We start from the raw sequence: 16,819 nt of genomic DNA, 5'->3' as shown, positions 1-16,819 counted from the left end.
AGCATGTCAACAAGACTAAGGGGTGTTTGCATTGACTTTTTAAAAATAGCTTATAAGCTAAAAGCTAGAAGTCATAAGTTGGGAGTACTTTTTTGGCTTAAAAGTAAGTGCTTAAAAGTAAGTGCTTAAAAATAACTTTGATCTTTCTCAAACACCACAAAAAATAGAAAAAAACTTATTAGCCAAAAGGCACTTAAAATAAACCAATCCAAACACCCTCTAAGTAGTAATCTTGAGTAGTGACATCACCTATATAGATCTTTTTCTTCCATTGCACTCTATTTTTTGCCAAGTCTAAGTGAATTCCAACGTAGTAGGTCATTCAAGACAACTTCCTATCATATGTGATGTGACTTTGGCTCTACCTTGTCTATTTTAACACTTTCAACCATGTTCCACACCTAAGATCATTGCATCTGGAAGTCTATTTGTGACGTGACGAAATGATCTCCAGCGAACGTTCAGTTTATCTTCTACTTATGTTACTAGCCCCTTCTGTCAAACGTGATTATTTCTAGTGTTGTATAACCAACATGCTGGGCCGTAGAGGCCTAACATTCACTCTCATATAACATTGTCTGCCTTACAACCCTTTACAAGTTACAACTGTTCGAACTTAACTTGCCTTTTGTTTTGGTAGGTATCCTGCTATCGCTCAACACTCAAAAGTAGAAAATTGACTAGTTTTGTGCTACCGCAATCCTTCTCCTTTATCAAGACCTTGATCCGGTAAGCTGAGCAAGCCCACACAGCAATATTAAGGTATAAGTAATTACTACAAGTCATTCAGCAATTCAAACTTTAGAGGTTTGAGAATAGCTTCAATCAGAGTTTCCGTCAGATATACTTTGTATGGAAGTAATAAGACCCTCCTATGACAACTTGCAGCAGAAAAACACACAAAATTTGACATTCCCCAAAGAATGTACTCCTAAAAAGAAGGCAACAATCACCAAAAATAGCTCGACTGTGCAGCAATGAGGTGACCAATAATTAGAAAAATATAACATGTACAAATAGGGATAATGAAATAGAAAAGGAGAAATGACCAATGAACTAGGGGCAGCGGGGCATACATTTATATAAGGAACCAAAATATTCCTGTACACAATTTGTTCCCAGATATCTTTGGTCCTGATTCCTGTATATGGAAAAGATATCCTCATTATACCAGCTTAAATCTAAATAATGTGCAAGAGCATATGTCATAACATCTTTTAGCAGGCTTTCAAGCCTGTCCCTTTTCATGAATTGCCTTGTAGCACTGGAGACTGCACAGAGGAAGTTTTGTCTTAGAATCCCGATACTTGTAAGGATTCACGCAGGAAGGACCAGCACATTTCTCACGAGGGGGAGGGTAACTGCAATTTAGCAATAAAAACACAAATCATAACCCCTTAGCAACTTAAATAGTGGTTCCTTCATGTATCAAATCAAAAATATCCAGGCTCCAATTTCACAGAAGACAAAACAAAAATGGGGATGGAGAAAAACCCTTACCTGCAAGGTTTAGAGTTAAAAATATGAGGTAAACCCATATCTTCAGGAAATGTCACCACAGTCCCAGTAGGGCCCATAACCACTCTGACAGTGCTTTTCGCAAGCATCTGCTCTTTGGCAGCCTTCTCCTGCCAGATAGAATGTTCATTAATTGTCAGTTTCGTAACATCGCTACAGAAGGCAATGTACTTATCAACAAGCAGTTTACCTGAGCCAACTCTTCCTGCCGCTTCTTCATTTTATCTTCTTTCTTCTTCCTGTTAGAATCTTGACCGAGAATTTTCCTAATTGCCTCAGCCTGCGAATTCCAAAAGGTTATGCTCATTTCATCATCATATAATACATACAGTAAGCAAGAAAAGGAACAAGGGCAAACCTCTGATTCCCGAGCAGCCTTCTCATTTTGCATTCTACGTTTCTGAGCAGCCTCTGCTTTCTTCAGTTGCTGCTCAACCTCGGTGAGCTTCTCCTTTTGCTCTGTCGAAAAGCAAAGATGGCAAGACAAATTTGAAAATCAGAAAAAAAGTTCTAAAACAAAGAAATAAGACCGGAACATATATATGTAACTACAGTGTATTACTTCGAGGAGGTGCCGGTGGTAAACCGTTAGGGAACTCAATCTGACTCACAGAAGAAGCAGAAGAATCCTTGCTAGATAGGAGAGCTCGCTGTCGTGTTGTAAGAGTCATTTCTCCTCTCGTCCCTTCGTTCGATGAATCTGAGGATTCCTTCCTTTGTTTTTGCTTCTTTTTTCCTTCAGGCTCGCCATCAGACAGGAGCTCTTCCACCTCATAAGCAGTGTCCTCAGAACCTTGCTCTGATTTCTTCCTAACATCTTTCCTTGACCTTCCCACATTTTCATCCTTTTCATACCTGCTAACCCTTGAAACCCGGGAAAGACTTCTTTTATTGGTCAATTCCTCCTCAAAATCTTTATATCCTGCAATCTTCGAGGTTTTAAGCTTCTCCAAGTATCGAATCTCGTCATCTTTGTCATCCTCATCAAACCACTCCGATGCACGCCTCTTTGGCACCCTCTTACTCTTACGAGATGGATCTGACTTGTCACCTCCTTTTTCAAAGGCATTCGTCACTGGCATCTTCCCCATTCCAGCAGCAAAAGAGCCTTTGGGCGAATCCCTCGATAAAATTCCTTGCAACCCACTTTTCCTTTCCGAAAGGCCGTCTTTGCTCAAAGTGTCCTAAAATTGGGAGGAAAGGGTTAATTGGACAGCATTGAAATTTTATTACAATGAAAATTTGACCAAAGAAATAAATGCCAAAGATTTACTAGCAATAAAAGTAGATTACTTCCTTGATTAATGATTCAAGGATTTAAGAAATCCAAATAATTAACTACTTGAGAAGAAACACGTGACCAACCTGTGGAGTCAGTTTCTGCCGTGGCAGCGAGCCATCCAAGGCTCGTGCACTTGTAGTAGACAAACCACCGCCATATGCACCACGATAATCGGTTTTGGTTTGTATGGTGCGTGTCACACCCCCAACTTTCAACTTAACTTTTTTCAGCTTGCTATCACTGCCAACACCATCCTGAACAGTTCCTGGTTGCCTAAGAGAGGATCCATGCTGGGGATATGTATCATCTCCTGGAACTCCATTACTATGTAAAAGACTAGATCCCCCGTCAGCCACTCTGGAAGCAGAGCCTCTAGACATGCAATGATTAAGGTTGAACATTTTCCGTCCAGCACTGGCATCATCAATGTTCTCATCACTGGAAACCCTACCAAAATCATCTGAAACTGGTGTTAAGGGTGACTGATCGCGGCTATCATGGAAAAACGGCTTCTCAGGTCTAGGTCGCCGCAACATGTGGCTTCTTTTCTTCCTAACAGTAGGATTGAGCCCTTCAAATCTAGTTCCACCAGACTCATCCATGACATGAAAAAAGACTAGGGCCCACCAGCAACACGTGTACTAATCACGGCAAAAAGATGGCTCTTGCTAAATGAGTTTGGCAATTGCTGCACCAAACAGGAAACTGCAAATATTCAAAGACATGTCCTTTATTTTCTAATTCATTTATGTAGAGAAACATCGATAAGCAAAAACAATTAACAAGAAGTTCCTTTCATTAGCAATTAATTTATTTAAAGATGCATCCAGGGGATGCAACACCCACACATGCAGTATACATGAACCCGCTATCTAGACCATCGCACTATCACTTTTTATAACATCACACAAAACCCAATAAATCAAACAACAACAAAAAACGGTAAGGAAAACTATCATCATTGATACAGTATTGCAGCGTGCCTTTAACAACAACTAAGAAACATGATACTGAAATCAATTCGGCTATCCACAATTTCCACAACACGGGGAATGAATGTATCCTCGATAAATGCAAGTAACAGTATAATGTCTGTCATATAGAGCTTTGAGGAACGTACTAATAGCGCTAAATAACTCAGCCTATGTGCAAAGACAATTCATCAACAAGATGTCATAGGATTTTCAATAATGTATTAATGGCCTTAAGTAACTCCGCCTATACGTGATCCCAAGCACGGATAAACCAGAGTTCCAGTAGATTAATGGTTATCTTAAAATAGCCAAACAACAATGAATCCTCCAAATAAAAAACTAGTTGAAAAGTACCCACACTTGAATAGAGCCGAATAGATACTGAGGATTCATATCGACAATACCAACAAAATCAAAACCGAATTAGCTGATTGTTTAATTGAATTAATGGCCTGCTCAAAACTTGGGGTTAACTGGATTAGCCAAAAAGAGACCCATTAGACGGACCCAAAAACATACACTGGCAGAGGAATTACAGTCAAATTGAGACCAGAAGTATTAAATCATAGTAGACCCATTTACAAATCCAATTCATATACGGTCCAGTAAAAGAAAGAAATTGACAGTCCAATTAATGAAGCAGGACATACCCATGAACCAAAAGTAAGATGAAAGCAAATACCTTGTGAATGACCCAGAACCGAAAAAGAAGCAGTGGCAAACAAAAGAGTGAAATAAAGGAAAGGTAGAGATAATAGGGTTGGAGCAAATTGATAAAGAAGGAGTAAAAGGGTTGATAGAGATATTTTGATAGAGATATAGAAGAAAGAAAGATGGGAATTGGGTAAGTTAGTTTTAGGGTTAGCGTTAGAGCCAAAGAAGAGTCTCAATATCTTCTCCATTTTTGCCTTTCCTATTCTAACTCACCCAACACCCCACCCCCACCCCTACCCCCAACCCACCACCCCACCCCCACACTATCTCTCTTTCTCTCTCAACCCTGTAATTTGTTTTGTTGGACTGCCTTTCCCTTTTCTTAGCGATCCGAGACTCAATAATCCTCTTTATTTTCCCTCGTTTTTTTCTATACGTGGTCACATACGTCTTTATGCTTCAAGATGTGCGCATTTTCACAGGGTGTAGTCCCCCGGCACACGTTAGCATCTCCTCTATTGTACGCACGTGCTGACTTTCTCATGTTACATCAACTATGGGTGTGTTTGGCACCGTCAAAAAATAAGTGGTTTACTATATTGTAATTTTTTTTATATTTTGTACGCAAGTTGGAAAATGTCATTTTAAGAGCATTTACGTATACTCAAAGCAAAATCACTACGAAGTCTTTAAATTCGGAGTGCAACTTTTGATGGTGGAGAGTACGGCTTGGGAAGTGGGGATTAGGTGTAAGAAGAAATTTTTTTTTTTTTATATAAAATTAAAAAATAGTACAAAATAGAAAATTGGGGTAGGGGTAGTGGGCAGGGGCCAAGGGGGTTCCGAACCCTCTTCGGCAAAAAACTACACTGTCTATACATGGTTAAAACTATTTTTTATGTATATATAGTAGACGTTGAACCCCCTTTGACTTCTTCGTGTGTTTACTTTTTCATATTTTGAACCCTCTAAGTGAAAATTCTGGCTCCGCTACTGATAGTGGGGTGGGTGATTTGGGGTGGTGAGTTGGGTTTTGTGGATGTTGGGGGTGGGTTGTTTTTATTGATAAAATGTTTTCCTCAAACTTTTATGGAAAACATTTTCCGTCATACCAAACACACCGTATAACTTGGCTCAATTGGATCGGTAAAGTTTTTCGTGTAAATTCAATTTATATGATTATCGTACTAAATAAAAATAAAAAGTAAGTGATTTATCTATAATAATAAAATAATAATACTCCCTGCCTTTCTAAAAAATTGTCTTAGTTCGAAGTAGGAGAGTAAAACTAACTAATGTTTGGTGTGAGTTAGCACGTAGTATCTTTATTTATTTTTTGAAATAAAATTTGCACATTTAGAAACTACATAAAAAATACTATAAATTACTATAGTTAACAAATTCAAAATATTTTGGAAAAAATATGATTAAAGAAAACATCTTTTCACTATCCAAATAGTAACTCAAGACAACTTTTTTGAGAAGGTGGAGTAACATTTAAAGCTGACTTTCGTACGCACTTCAAAGTTTTACCCCTTCTAGCTCCTCTAAAACGTCGAAGTCGAGCCTAATCCACTCAAACCTACTCCAATATCAAGTCAAGCCAGCTTAACCAAGTCGAGCTAAGATCAAATTGAAATTTAACCGAGCTTAATTTTTTTTACGGAAAAGGCTCAAATATGAAATCGAACTATCGAAAGTGGCTCATTTATGCCACTCATCAATAGTTTGGCTCATTCATGCCATCGAACTATAGGAAATGACCAATTTATGCCATCGAACTACATGAAATGACTCATTTATGTCACTTATCAATGGTTTGACTCATTTATGCCATTACTCGTTATCAAAATGACTCATTCATGCCATTTTTCATTAACACCGGCTTTATAATACAAGATATGACATGTGGCCTCCAATTAAAGGTCTACGTCGTTTAATTAAACCAGCCCAATTTTAAATATCAAATTAAGAAAAAATCCGGCCCATACACCCTGCCCACCCACAACCATAATCTAGTTGGAGGCCACGTGTCATATATGATATTGTAAAACCAGCTTTAATGAAATATGGCATGGATGAGTCATTTTGATAATGAGTAATGGCATAAATGAGTCAAACCATTGATGAGTGGCATAAATGAGCCATTTCCTGTAGTTCGATGGCATAAATGAGTCATTTTCTATAGTTCGATGGCATAAATGAGCCAAACTATTGATGAGTGGCATAAATGAGTCATTTCCGATAGTTCAATGGCATATTTGAGCCTTTCTTGTATTTTTTTAAACCAAACCAGGTTGGGCAGAACTAGAATACAAGCGAATCGAGTCGAGTTCTGAGCCGGCTCAACTGTTGCTAGGCCTAGCATTTTCACTAATTTAGACTTAGTTTCTCTCTCAAGATGATTTTAAAGAAAAATATTAATTTATTATTAATTACTGGAATATCATAGCAACTTCTTTCAGATCGAACGAAGTTGTTTCCATGCAATTTGTGGGTTATCAGAATCTTTTGCAGTTTCCGAGACTTGTTTGCTAATCTGTACAAGAAACTAAGGTTATCACGTACTTATATCATTCTAGTCTTTTTGGTGTCTATAATCTCCAGAACTACCTCTAAGGAAGGTATTGAATTTTCACAGCAAGGCAAAATCGTCTACAGAACCGGCCTAATGGCTAATAGTAGGTTGATCCTATCTCCTAATATTAAGGTAAAACACCTTCAAAGCTCATGCCAGTAGCAAAAGTCCCAGCAACTGAAAATACTTTAGACAATTCGGAAGCACTTCAAAACAACATATTTTACCATGAAATAAGGCTCATAGTTCTACAAACTCAAGTTTCTGTGGCACTATTTTTACAATCTCAAAACACTCAGCTCTCACTCACACCCTAAACAATTCCTTATCCAGTTGAGTTGTGCTTTGCTAACCAGGATACTGTAAGGAGAATCCATGATAAGTGGTAGAGCCCTTAAAAGTTGGTATATAATTTGAGGGTAAAGAGGAATTTACAAAGGGGCATCACACAGATACAGAAACTTAAGAGAAAAGAAAATTCAACTTTTATCCCACTTCAACTGAACCACTGCCATCAAATATCAACCAATACATATATACAGGCTCTCATCCAACAAGTAGAGAATGGCCATACAGGGAAAATTGAACACTGGGCTCTCTACAGGGGATGAAAGAAACCAATAGATTTTCCAAAGCATTGGCAGATCCACTGCGCAGGTTCTGTCTCACTTCGGCCAACCCACTTCAAATTCTCCCATTCTGCTGCATTATGATCGAAAGATCAGAACACTGGAAGGCCTTCCAACAATCTTCATCTTCCTTCATGAAGATCTTCTGAGAATACAGCTGCCCTAGACACGTCATTCTCGAAGACACTCATCCCAGAGTAAGGACCAGAAGAAAACATAGACGAGGTACCATCTGATTCAAAGGTTGTTGAAGACTGCCTTAAGTTAGGTCGAGTGCCTGAATTTACAGTAGTATCCTGGTACTCCGTTACCCGCTGAACCATTTTGAGCGATTGAACCACTTCTCCCATAGTAGGCCGTTGGCTAGCTTCTGGAGCAACACAAGCCGCTGCAATTGTGCAAACCCGCACAAAATCCTCCTTAGGGTACTTCCCCTCAAGCCTTGGATCAGCAAGTTCTTCCAAACGATCCTTGTCTCTAAGTATTGGTCTAGCCTGAAAACAAAATAGAACCCTTTCTTTTTACAGAACTTTTTCAAGGAAGGTGCAACGACAAAATGAGGTCCCGTTTGGCTATAAAAATTATTCACTTTTTCCCCGAGTAATTTTTCACTTTATTTGAAAATCAGCATTTGCCCTGGAAAATTCCAAATCCAACTTGAAGTTGTATTTCAAATTTGGAAAACAGCTTATAACCTATTTTCCAACTCACTTTTCACTTCTGAAGTTGTGTTTAAGTACATTCAGACATGAACATTACTCTAACTATTCTTTGCAAAAAGTATGACCAAACACAACTCCACCTTCAACTCCAACTCCATAAATTCCAGATAAAGTGAAAAATATTTGGAATCTATGGCCAAATGCCTATTAATAAGTTTCTACTTTTGTAAAGTAACCAAAAGTAGACAAAATTGAGACGTGAATTCTGAAGATCAGTAAATGCACAACTACACTTGCATGATCTGAAGTAAGAAATGTAATGGTATAAAAAAGTACCAACAGCATAACACTTACACAAGTAACAAGATTCTCCTGTCCCGAAGGTTGTGCCATATCTACAGGCTTCTTTCCTGTCAACAGTTCAAGGAGGACAACGCCATAACTGTACACATCACTTTTTACCAGTAGGTGCCCAGTCATGGCATATTCAGGGGCTACATACCTGCAAAACCGTGCTTCCCAAATTAGACAATGTTAATATCTTAGAGAAGCATGTGTTAATGAATAAACACTAACCCGAATGTTCCCATAACACGAGTTGAGAGGTAATTTGCCTGGCCTTCGGGGGCCTGTTTTGCGAGGCCAAAATCAGCAACTTTAGCATGAAAGTTGTTCTCAAGCAATATATTTGATGCCTTAAAATCTCTATGGATAACACAAGGTTGAGAATCTTCGTGCAGGTATGCAAGTCCTCTCGCTGCATCAAGCGCAATTTTCATTCTTGTGTCCCAATCCAGTGGGCAGTTTAACCCTAAGGGGCCTGCAGCAAAACTGCAGTTGTTAAACAACTTGATAAGTTGAATAGGCCACAACACTGAGTTGTACGACCACCTTATCTAGAAACTTAAACCGTTAGAAAGAGGACATTTTAACCGTTCACTTAAACTTCTAAATGGCTCATCCTCAGGCGCAGGCCTGATTTTTTTCCTGGGCTCAAGACACGCAAACTGAGACTTGAAGGATATCTACATACTCTATTACTGCGTTATAGAAGACCCGTTTGGCCATAAAAATTATTCACTTTTTTTCGGAATAATTTTTCACTTTATTGAAATCAGTGTTTGGCCATGAAAATTCCAAATCCAACTTGAAGTTGTATTTCAAATTTGGAAAACGCCCACTAAGTATCCATTCCAAGTTTTAGGGTAATGGCTGAATAGCTCAGAACCGTTGTAATGACTTTTGAGACCTTGTAAAACATATGTGACGATTCCTATTTATTTGTATCTCAATAGACAGGCCATATAAGGAGAGCTGAACACGTTGAAAATTGGAGTTACTTTTCCTTTTCTGACTTCTTACCAGTTAAGCAAATACAAATTAAAACAGCAAGGCAGATATTTTAGCTCTTTAGTTTTCTTTAGAATTGTAGCTCTCTAGTTGAAGTCACAAAGAAACTTACCATGAAGCCAAGCCTCCAAACTCCCATTTGAAACAAGCTCATAACACAGTAGGTTCTGTGAGGACTCCCGACTGCTATAGTAACCAACAAGTTTCACAAGATTTCGGTGATGCAGCCTACTAAGCATCTCAACCTCAACTAGAAACTCTTTATCACCTTGTTGACCTCCATTAGTAAGTCTTTTTATTGCAACAGCAGTACCATCATTCAGCACACCCTTGAAAACTCTGCCAAAGCCTCCCTCGCCAAGTATACTAGATGATGCAAAGTTATTTGTAGCTTCTTTCAGTTCTTCATATGGAAGATACCGTGTACTGGTTGGATGGGGAAACGATCCCTCAGCTGGAATAGCGGCCGCACGCATTGGTTTTGCTATCAAGAAATCAAATTATAAGTGAAAGTTTATAAAGCTAGAGACTTATGTGGTGCTACAAGTAAAAACAAAAACATCTCCTTTATAATCTCATGCATTTAAAGAACCGATAAAAATATTTCTAGTCAGCAGAAAAATAGTTTTACGGAGTTCCAATATCTTCATTATTATCAGTCATTTTTTTATTTTATTTTTTGAAACTGGTAACTGTACATTATTATCAGTCATTTAATGATATTTTTTGTTAAATACCAGTAGTTTGGGTTTGACCAACCAGTTCAAGTAGAATAACCATTTTAAGTAGCTTGTAGACAGGAAATTATGCGAGCTCAAGATGTCATAGGCAACCCAAAGCTTCGCAGATGGGGAAAAACTCATTTTAACCCTACTTTTGAACGAAAGATCAAGAAAAGCCTTCTGCAGACTTTTTTCTTTCTTTCTTATTTGACCAGAAGTTCGGAGTTTGCTAGAGTTATTGATCAAGCTTCTACTACTTCTCAAGTAACACAAGTCCAAGTTAACAAGAGAGCCATTTCCATCCTTGTTTCTTCTGTCACCAATCCAACTTTCTGTTCCTAGCAGGTGGAACTTTAAAAAGAAGATGGTCCAAATCCTAGATAGTTTCATAAGTCCACAGAATATACAGTTTCACTTACCAGCTTCTTTGTGTGATCTTTTCTTCTGCCCTTGCTTAGATCCACAGAAACAAATAAAGAGTGTTGATATGATAGTGATGATTAAGATGCCAGCGACAATCCCAACAATAAGAATTAAACTCGGACGTCTCCCTTTGCCCGAAGACACTGTTACTGCAGGAGCTGAAGGCAGCTTCGGAGATGCTTCAACTGGTGACATAGCAGAACGTGGAGCTGCATATCAAAGAATTCACAAAATATGAATAGACCTGTCGAATTTAAAGGTTAATAACAATCATTCAAACCACACCCCCCCCCCCGCCAACCCACACCCCAACCATTATTTAGCCTGTGCTAGAGGAAATTATCAGCACATCAGAAGTGAAATATAACCAGAAGCAAGTACCTTGTGATGAAACTGGTGGCTTAAACCAGGTAATGTTGAGCAATTGGTATCCACCCACTAGTGTTGGGTCTAGATGGACCTTATGCATTGATAATGAAGTGTTTATTGCAAAAGCTTTGTTAGTTGATAAGCTAATTCCCTTATCTGGTGTGATATCCATGGATATATTTAGCTTTGAAAGATCCACCATGTAAAAGTTAATTAGCTCAATTTGAGAAACCCCTAAATTCAATTGTGAAGCAAATTGATTTAGAAAAAGTTTCCAATTCGGATTTGATGAGACATTCAAGAGGAGAAGGTCGATCTTTAATGGGTAAACACACTGGCAGTCCTGGCTTCCTCGTTTGAGCACCATATCTGGTCCACAACAGTCTGCCAAAATGAGCAAGAAAAACAAATACATAAATGTGGATATAAAGCTCCCCTAGCGATAACTTCACTGACATGTTATAAAGAGATTGCTTTTGATTCTTACATAAATGTTTTTGAACTTAGCCGCCAAAGGATACTTAATAAATGAGTCAGTATTTAAATGTGCCCTGTATGTTGCACCAGTGCGAATATATTCACACTCCCATTATCCTTATTTATGTAATTTGGAGAATCGACTTGTTTCTTGATTATTTAAACATTATTTTCAGTATTTTCAAGTGATTTTTGGTCTCAAATCCAGTAGGAATGATTTTGGAAACCAGACACTAGTGTTGTTTGGTATAAAACAAATTTCGAAATGAGTGGTCGGTTCTGGAAATAAGCTTTTCCAAACAAAACCAACACTGTATTCTGATTTCTCAACATTAAACTGTGGCCTCTTTTTCATTCAGGTCCTTGCATTTCAGTATAAAACTCTTCTTCAGATTTATGGCCTGTCCCCACCCCACTCATCACTTTTTTGGTATTCCCCTCCATTGGGGGTCCATACAGAGAGAAAGTAGTGTTCTATGATTTTTCAGCTATTCAGAAGTTTGGCAGCAATCTAAGATGTGTAGCTGGTTTTTATTAGTAATTTCTAATCATATGCAAGTGTAAAATATTTTCAGCCTCGGAGAGATTATTTTCAAAAGTTCATAACTCATAGATTCTGGAAACGGAACCAGACCAGTACATCCATAACCAGCTTCAAAGCCAAATACAACCAGACTCTTTATTTCTAAAATCAAATGGTCTTATGGTACTTCTTATATAGTTTCTGCTTATGAAACTCTCCTGCCCCATAAAGTATAATTCATAACCCCAAATTATGACCCTTGTATCTATTAGTGTCTTCTTCCCCCCACCTGCCACCCCCCACCCCCCCTTTTTGTCTTTTTTGTGAGAATGGAGGAAATAGGACATATAAACACAAGGCCGCAGTAGGTCTTCGGTTGAAGTTCATTAAGCAGAAAGATTCTTACTGGAAGTGTGAGGAGAAAGTGGTGGCTGAGCCAAACCAGCCGGTAGAGTACTAGGACTGGATTGTGTTGGAGCAATATCTGCCGAATGTGGAGGTGCAAGGCCAGCACTAGGAGGCACCAATCCACTTTTCTTCATTGATGGCTTCGATAAGCCGGAACTGGAAGGAGGCTGTGCAGCAGTAACTAAAGGACCGTAATCAGGAGGCTGAGCTGGAGCTAGCCCAAGCCGTGGCGCACCATGAGGAAAATGTTTCCTATGTTGCCTATGAAATGCAGGTACATTCGGCGGCAGGGGCAGATCAGGTACGCCAGGTGCTTCAACAGGTTTGTTGACTAGAGAGACGGGCTGTTGTTCAAATGGCTTATCAGGCAACTCGGCATTAGTGACGCACAAGACACAAAATAAAATTGTTAAATGCTTCAGCGTCAAAGATAGGCCCCTCTCTGATTCCTCTGAAATTCATATTAACAATAAGTTAGATAAATGAAGCTAAGGGACCAACAGAACTGAATAATGAGCTGAGATTGCAGCAGAAATAGCATCAATACAACAAAGTAACATTCTATCAGGGATCAAATAGTCAAGTTGGTCACAATGAGTTACTCCATTCTCACTTCACTTTAAGATTTTGCATCTAAAAGGAAGAAATTAACGGTCGCCACAAATGTCCTCAAGAAAAAAGAAAGAGATAAAGGCAAACGTGACAGATGGAGATGCCCCACTAAAGTGCATACGTGGTGGACGAGAAATAATTACAGAAAATTACCGCAAGGCAAGCCTTAATGAATGGTAGTATCTTACACAATCCATTTGTGGTTCAAGACAAATCTACAAATACATACGCCTAAGTATTTCTATTTGTTCACAATTAGGGAGGAAAATGCGACAATGTCCTAGTCTTCTCAAAAGAATCACACCATTTACACCTTCAATTATATGAGTAAACACTGTTGAAATTGAGAAGTAACTAATTCTGCGTCACTTTTTCGTATTAAAATTAAGGATATCATTAACAGTGAAAACTAACATTAAGATAGTGATGGTGTGCAAAAAGTATATCTAAGTAGATATTCAACCTATGCATGTGAGGAGTTCAGAAATGCTATCAATATATTCACTTTGTATACATTTTCCAATTTACACCACATGTTATATTCAATTACAGAGACAAGATAACTAGTTAGTGTTAAGGGGCATACTTGTAACTGTGTAATAAGTGAGGGGTATAACTGTGCCATATTATATATATAACAGATATTAGTTAACTTATTAGAGGGGAATTAAGTCAGTTGAGCAGTTTAGCTGCTGGATTACAGTATAAACAAAGGGGACTTGTACATTGTGAATTATTACAACAACAACAACAACAACATACCCAGTGTAATCCCACAATGTGGGGTCTAGGGAGGGAGGGTAAAGTGTACGCAGACCTTACCCCTACCATGGAAGGTAGAGAGGATGTTGCCGAAATATCCTTGACTCAAGAGAAAGCATGAAAAAAAAAAGGTTAGATAAGGAATTATTGTGAAATACATTGTGAATTAGTGTGAAATAATATTGATCTTTCTCTCCCTCTTTATCTTCTTCTCTTTAGTTATCTCTGCAATTGTTGTTCAGGAGCCATTCCTTTTCTTGGTTCCTTAGAGATTTGCGACAGGTTTGTGCCATCCAGTTTTGGTAGTAACACCATATAGCTAATAAGTACAGACATTTGTATTCCAAAATCCAAACTATGACCTGCTTCTGCTTTTTCTTCAAATTCACCTAGAATTGATAGTCACTCAAACTAAATACACTGGTCACCGATTTATATACTCCCACGGGTAATTTCTTTTTGCACATGAACATGCACACACACTAATCTACCGAGATTCTTCTTCTTTCCCCTTAATTTTCTCATTTTCCTATTTTAGAAATGGAATAATACTCTTCATTACCACAAGAAGAAATAGATGCCACTATGGCAATAACTAATTTCAGCAAAACAAGAAAACAGGATATCATTTGCCCAAGCATCCAACAGCAATATTATTACTTCAGAAATTTTGCATACATAGATCAATTTTTACAGTACTTAACCCTAAATTAACCAACTAAACTAGTAACAAACACGAAATTTGGCAATCAGTAAACAGTTCTCATTTCACAATTTACATGGAAATACAACTGCAAAACCTAAAACCTAAAGAAGCAGAAAAACTCACTAGCATAACGGGGTAAGAAGAGTAGCTTTTCCAAGTCCAACATCACTCTTAACGCCAATGAAAATCAACACCGTGTCGGATCTGAACAAATTGAAACAAACCAACGGCTAGATCGAAAAGCACATCAACAACAACAAATAACACTACGAGCAAGAACAACATGTATTAGCCATCAAATGAGTAACAAACAAAGAATAAATTTCATATCTAGCCATTTTTTGGGTGAGGGGGGTGGGGGGGAGTCGCTGGCTTCACTGTGTAATTAGTATACCGAAAGCTTTACTTCCATTTTTCTTTTTTTCTTTTTTATTTCCTCTTTTTCCGCTTTGGAGTTGTCGGTATGTATACTTTGGTTTGGTTCAACTTTTAACGTGCGCCTCTGATAGCTAAATCTTACCATAACGGTAAGTGAGAAAATCGTAGACTCAATTTTGGCACTATTTCAAGTCTGTTGCCAAAAAAGGGACTAATTTGTTTTAGCTATGAGAATCTTTTTCACAAAATGTTAAAATTTTGTTAGCTCATATAATCTCTTCAGCTGAAAAGTTGTAGTTTATTGTTGTATTTTAATATATGCTTCTCTGAACAGATATGATTTTTAAATTTAAAGAATTTCACTAGATATTAGAGGAATTGGTCATGTATACTCAAGCAAATGTGGACTTAAAATTAAAAGAGACTTGTGAGTCTTAAATTAAAAAAGAAAAAGCACAAATTTAATTATTAATAATTGCTAGGAATAATATACTTTGCATTAATGCTAATGACGTTAAAAAGTGTTTAAGAAAAGGCTTAAATTTTTTGTTTACATAAAGCTCCCTACATATAAAAGTAAGAAAATATCCACACATAAAAAATAAAAAATACTACCCACCTGCCAAACCCTTTCTTGTTTCTTCTTCTTATTCAGATTTAAAAATCGGTTTTATTTATCGAATGGATATTGTTAGTGAGTATTAGAAATTACCAAAGAATATTGTGTAAATTTTGGGGTCAGTTTGAGGTAATTTCAATTATTTTTGGAGTAAATTTTAAAGCTCACCATTGTTGAACCAACCTTGAAGTTTTGAAGTGGTTTGAACATTGGAACATGATTGTCTTGCTGTTTTAGATTGAGTGTTGGTCGAATTATTTTAAATAGTATTTTGAGGTTGAATACAAAATTTGCGATTGTTTCGAATTTATTTGGATTGAATTTGAATTGTTTTCCTCAAATCAAATCGAAAAAATAATTAAGACTAAAAAAATTGTAATATTTTATTTCAATACAGTGAATCTGCAATTCTATTATTCTTCTTTTTAGAGATAAATTCAATGGCCTTTGAGCTTGATTTTGAATTTGATCTTGGAGTTACAGTTAAATTCAAGAGCTTGAAGCTTGATATTGAATTTGATCTTGGCTTGTATTTAATCCAAGGACTTGAAGCTTTATCTTGAATTGTAATTTTGAACATGGATGTGGATTTGATTTATTCATCACAAACGCTTTGGTCGCAACGACGACCAATAATTATCTCACGAACAAGTAACTTTGATCTAGAACTCTTTGATATTGTTATTAAATCTGTATCCGAAAATATACTTAAACCAGTAACTGAAAATTTAAGAAAACAACAGAATCTGGAAAATTTTAGAAGAAAGAGTATCTTAAAAAAAAAAATTGTCAGAATTAAATCGAGCTCACTGAATGCACGATGTGTCCTTAAGGAAATTATTCCCCTCAATGTACCCGAGGTTGTGGAATATATCCTCCCAGGATAGAACGATTTACTCACCGTAGTAGCGGTACTGCAAACTTTGGTGAACAACGAACTCACTCGAAGGCTGTAAATCACATGAGAATTTTATGAAGTGCAAAAGAAGAAGAGAGAAGAATATCAGAAATTTCATAAGGAAAAATCCGAGGATCAACGGATCCCGGTCATAATCTGGATTTTAATTTATCCGAAAAACCACATTAGAATTTTGAATAATTAATTACTAATTAAACAATTAAAAATTAAATAATTTTGGTCCAAAAAGACTATCAATCAATCAGATTATTTGA

At 37.4% G+C, this 16,819-nt stretch overlaps 2 protein-coding genes across 2 annotated transcripts; both read right to left on the bottom strand.

The window, feature by feature from the left end:
• Nucleotides 1–1,045: 1,045 nt before the first annotated feature.
• Nucleotides 1,046–3,408, bottom strand: LOC132063324 (uncharacterized). The gene is made up of 6 exons (XM_059455811.1): nucleotides 2,884–3,408; nucleotides 2,081–2,702; nucleotides 1,877–1,977; nucleotides 1,709–1,798; nucleotides 1,501–1,628; nucleotides 1,046–1,361 (listed from the first exon to the last, which is right to left on the bottom strand). Exons 1-6 carry the CDS (start codon nucleotides 3,400–3,402, stop codon nucleotides 1,229–1,231), a joined length of 1,593 nt encoding a protein of 530 aa, XP_059311794.1. The 5' UTR covers nucleotides 3,403–3,408; the 3' UTR covers nucleotides 1,046–1,228.
• Nucleotides 3,409–7,206: 3,798 nt separating this feature from the next.
• LOC132063323 (serine/threonine-protein kinase PBS1) lies at nucleotides 7,207–14,999 on the bottom strand. Its single transcript, XM_059455810.1, has 8 exons — nucleotides 14,773–14,999; nucleotides 12,568–13,020; nucleotides 11,174–11,545; nucleotides 10,789–11,001; nucleotides 9,760–10,131; nucleotides 8,874–9,117; nucleotides 8,652–8,799; nucleotides 7,207–8,129 (listed from the first exon to the last, which is right to left on the bottom strand). Exons 1-8 carry the CDS (start codon nucleotides 14,813–14,815, stop codon nucleotides 7,758–7,760), a joined length of 2,217 nt encoding a protein of 738 aa, XP_059311793.1. The 5' UTR covers nucleotides 14,816–14,999; the 3' UTR covers nucleotides 7,207–7,757.
• Between the last annotated feature and the right edge of the window lie 1,820 nt (nucleotides 15,000–16,819).

Source organism: Lycium ferocissimum, chromosome 7 (assembly GCF_029784015.1).
Source record: "Lycium ferocissimum isolate CSIRO_LF1 chromosome 7, AGI_CSIRO_Lferr_CH_V1, whole genome shotgun sequence".
In the NCBI taxonomy this organism is placed as follows: domain Eukaryota; kingdom Viridiplantae; phylum Streptophyta; class Magnoliopsida; order Solanales; family Solanaceae; genus Lycium; species Lycium ferocissimum.
The sequence above is the reverse complement of the archived record's forward strand: the minus strand, read 5'-3'. Positions and strand labels throughout refer to the sequence as shown.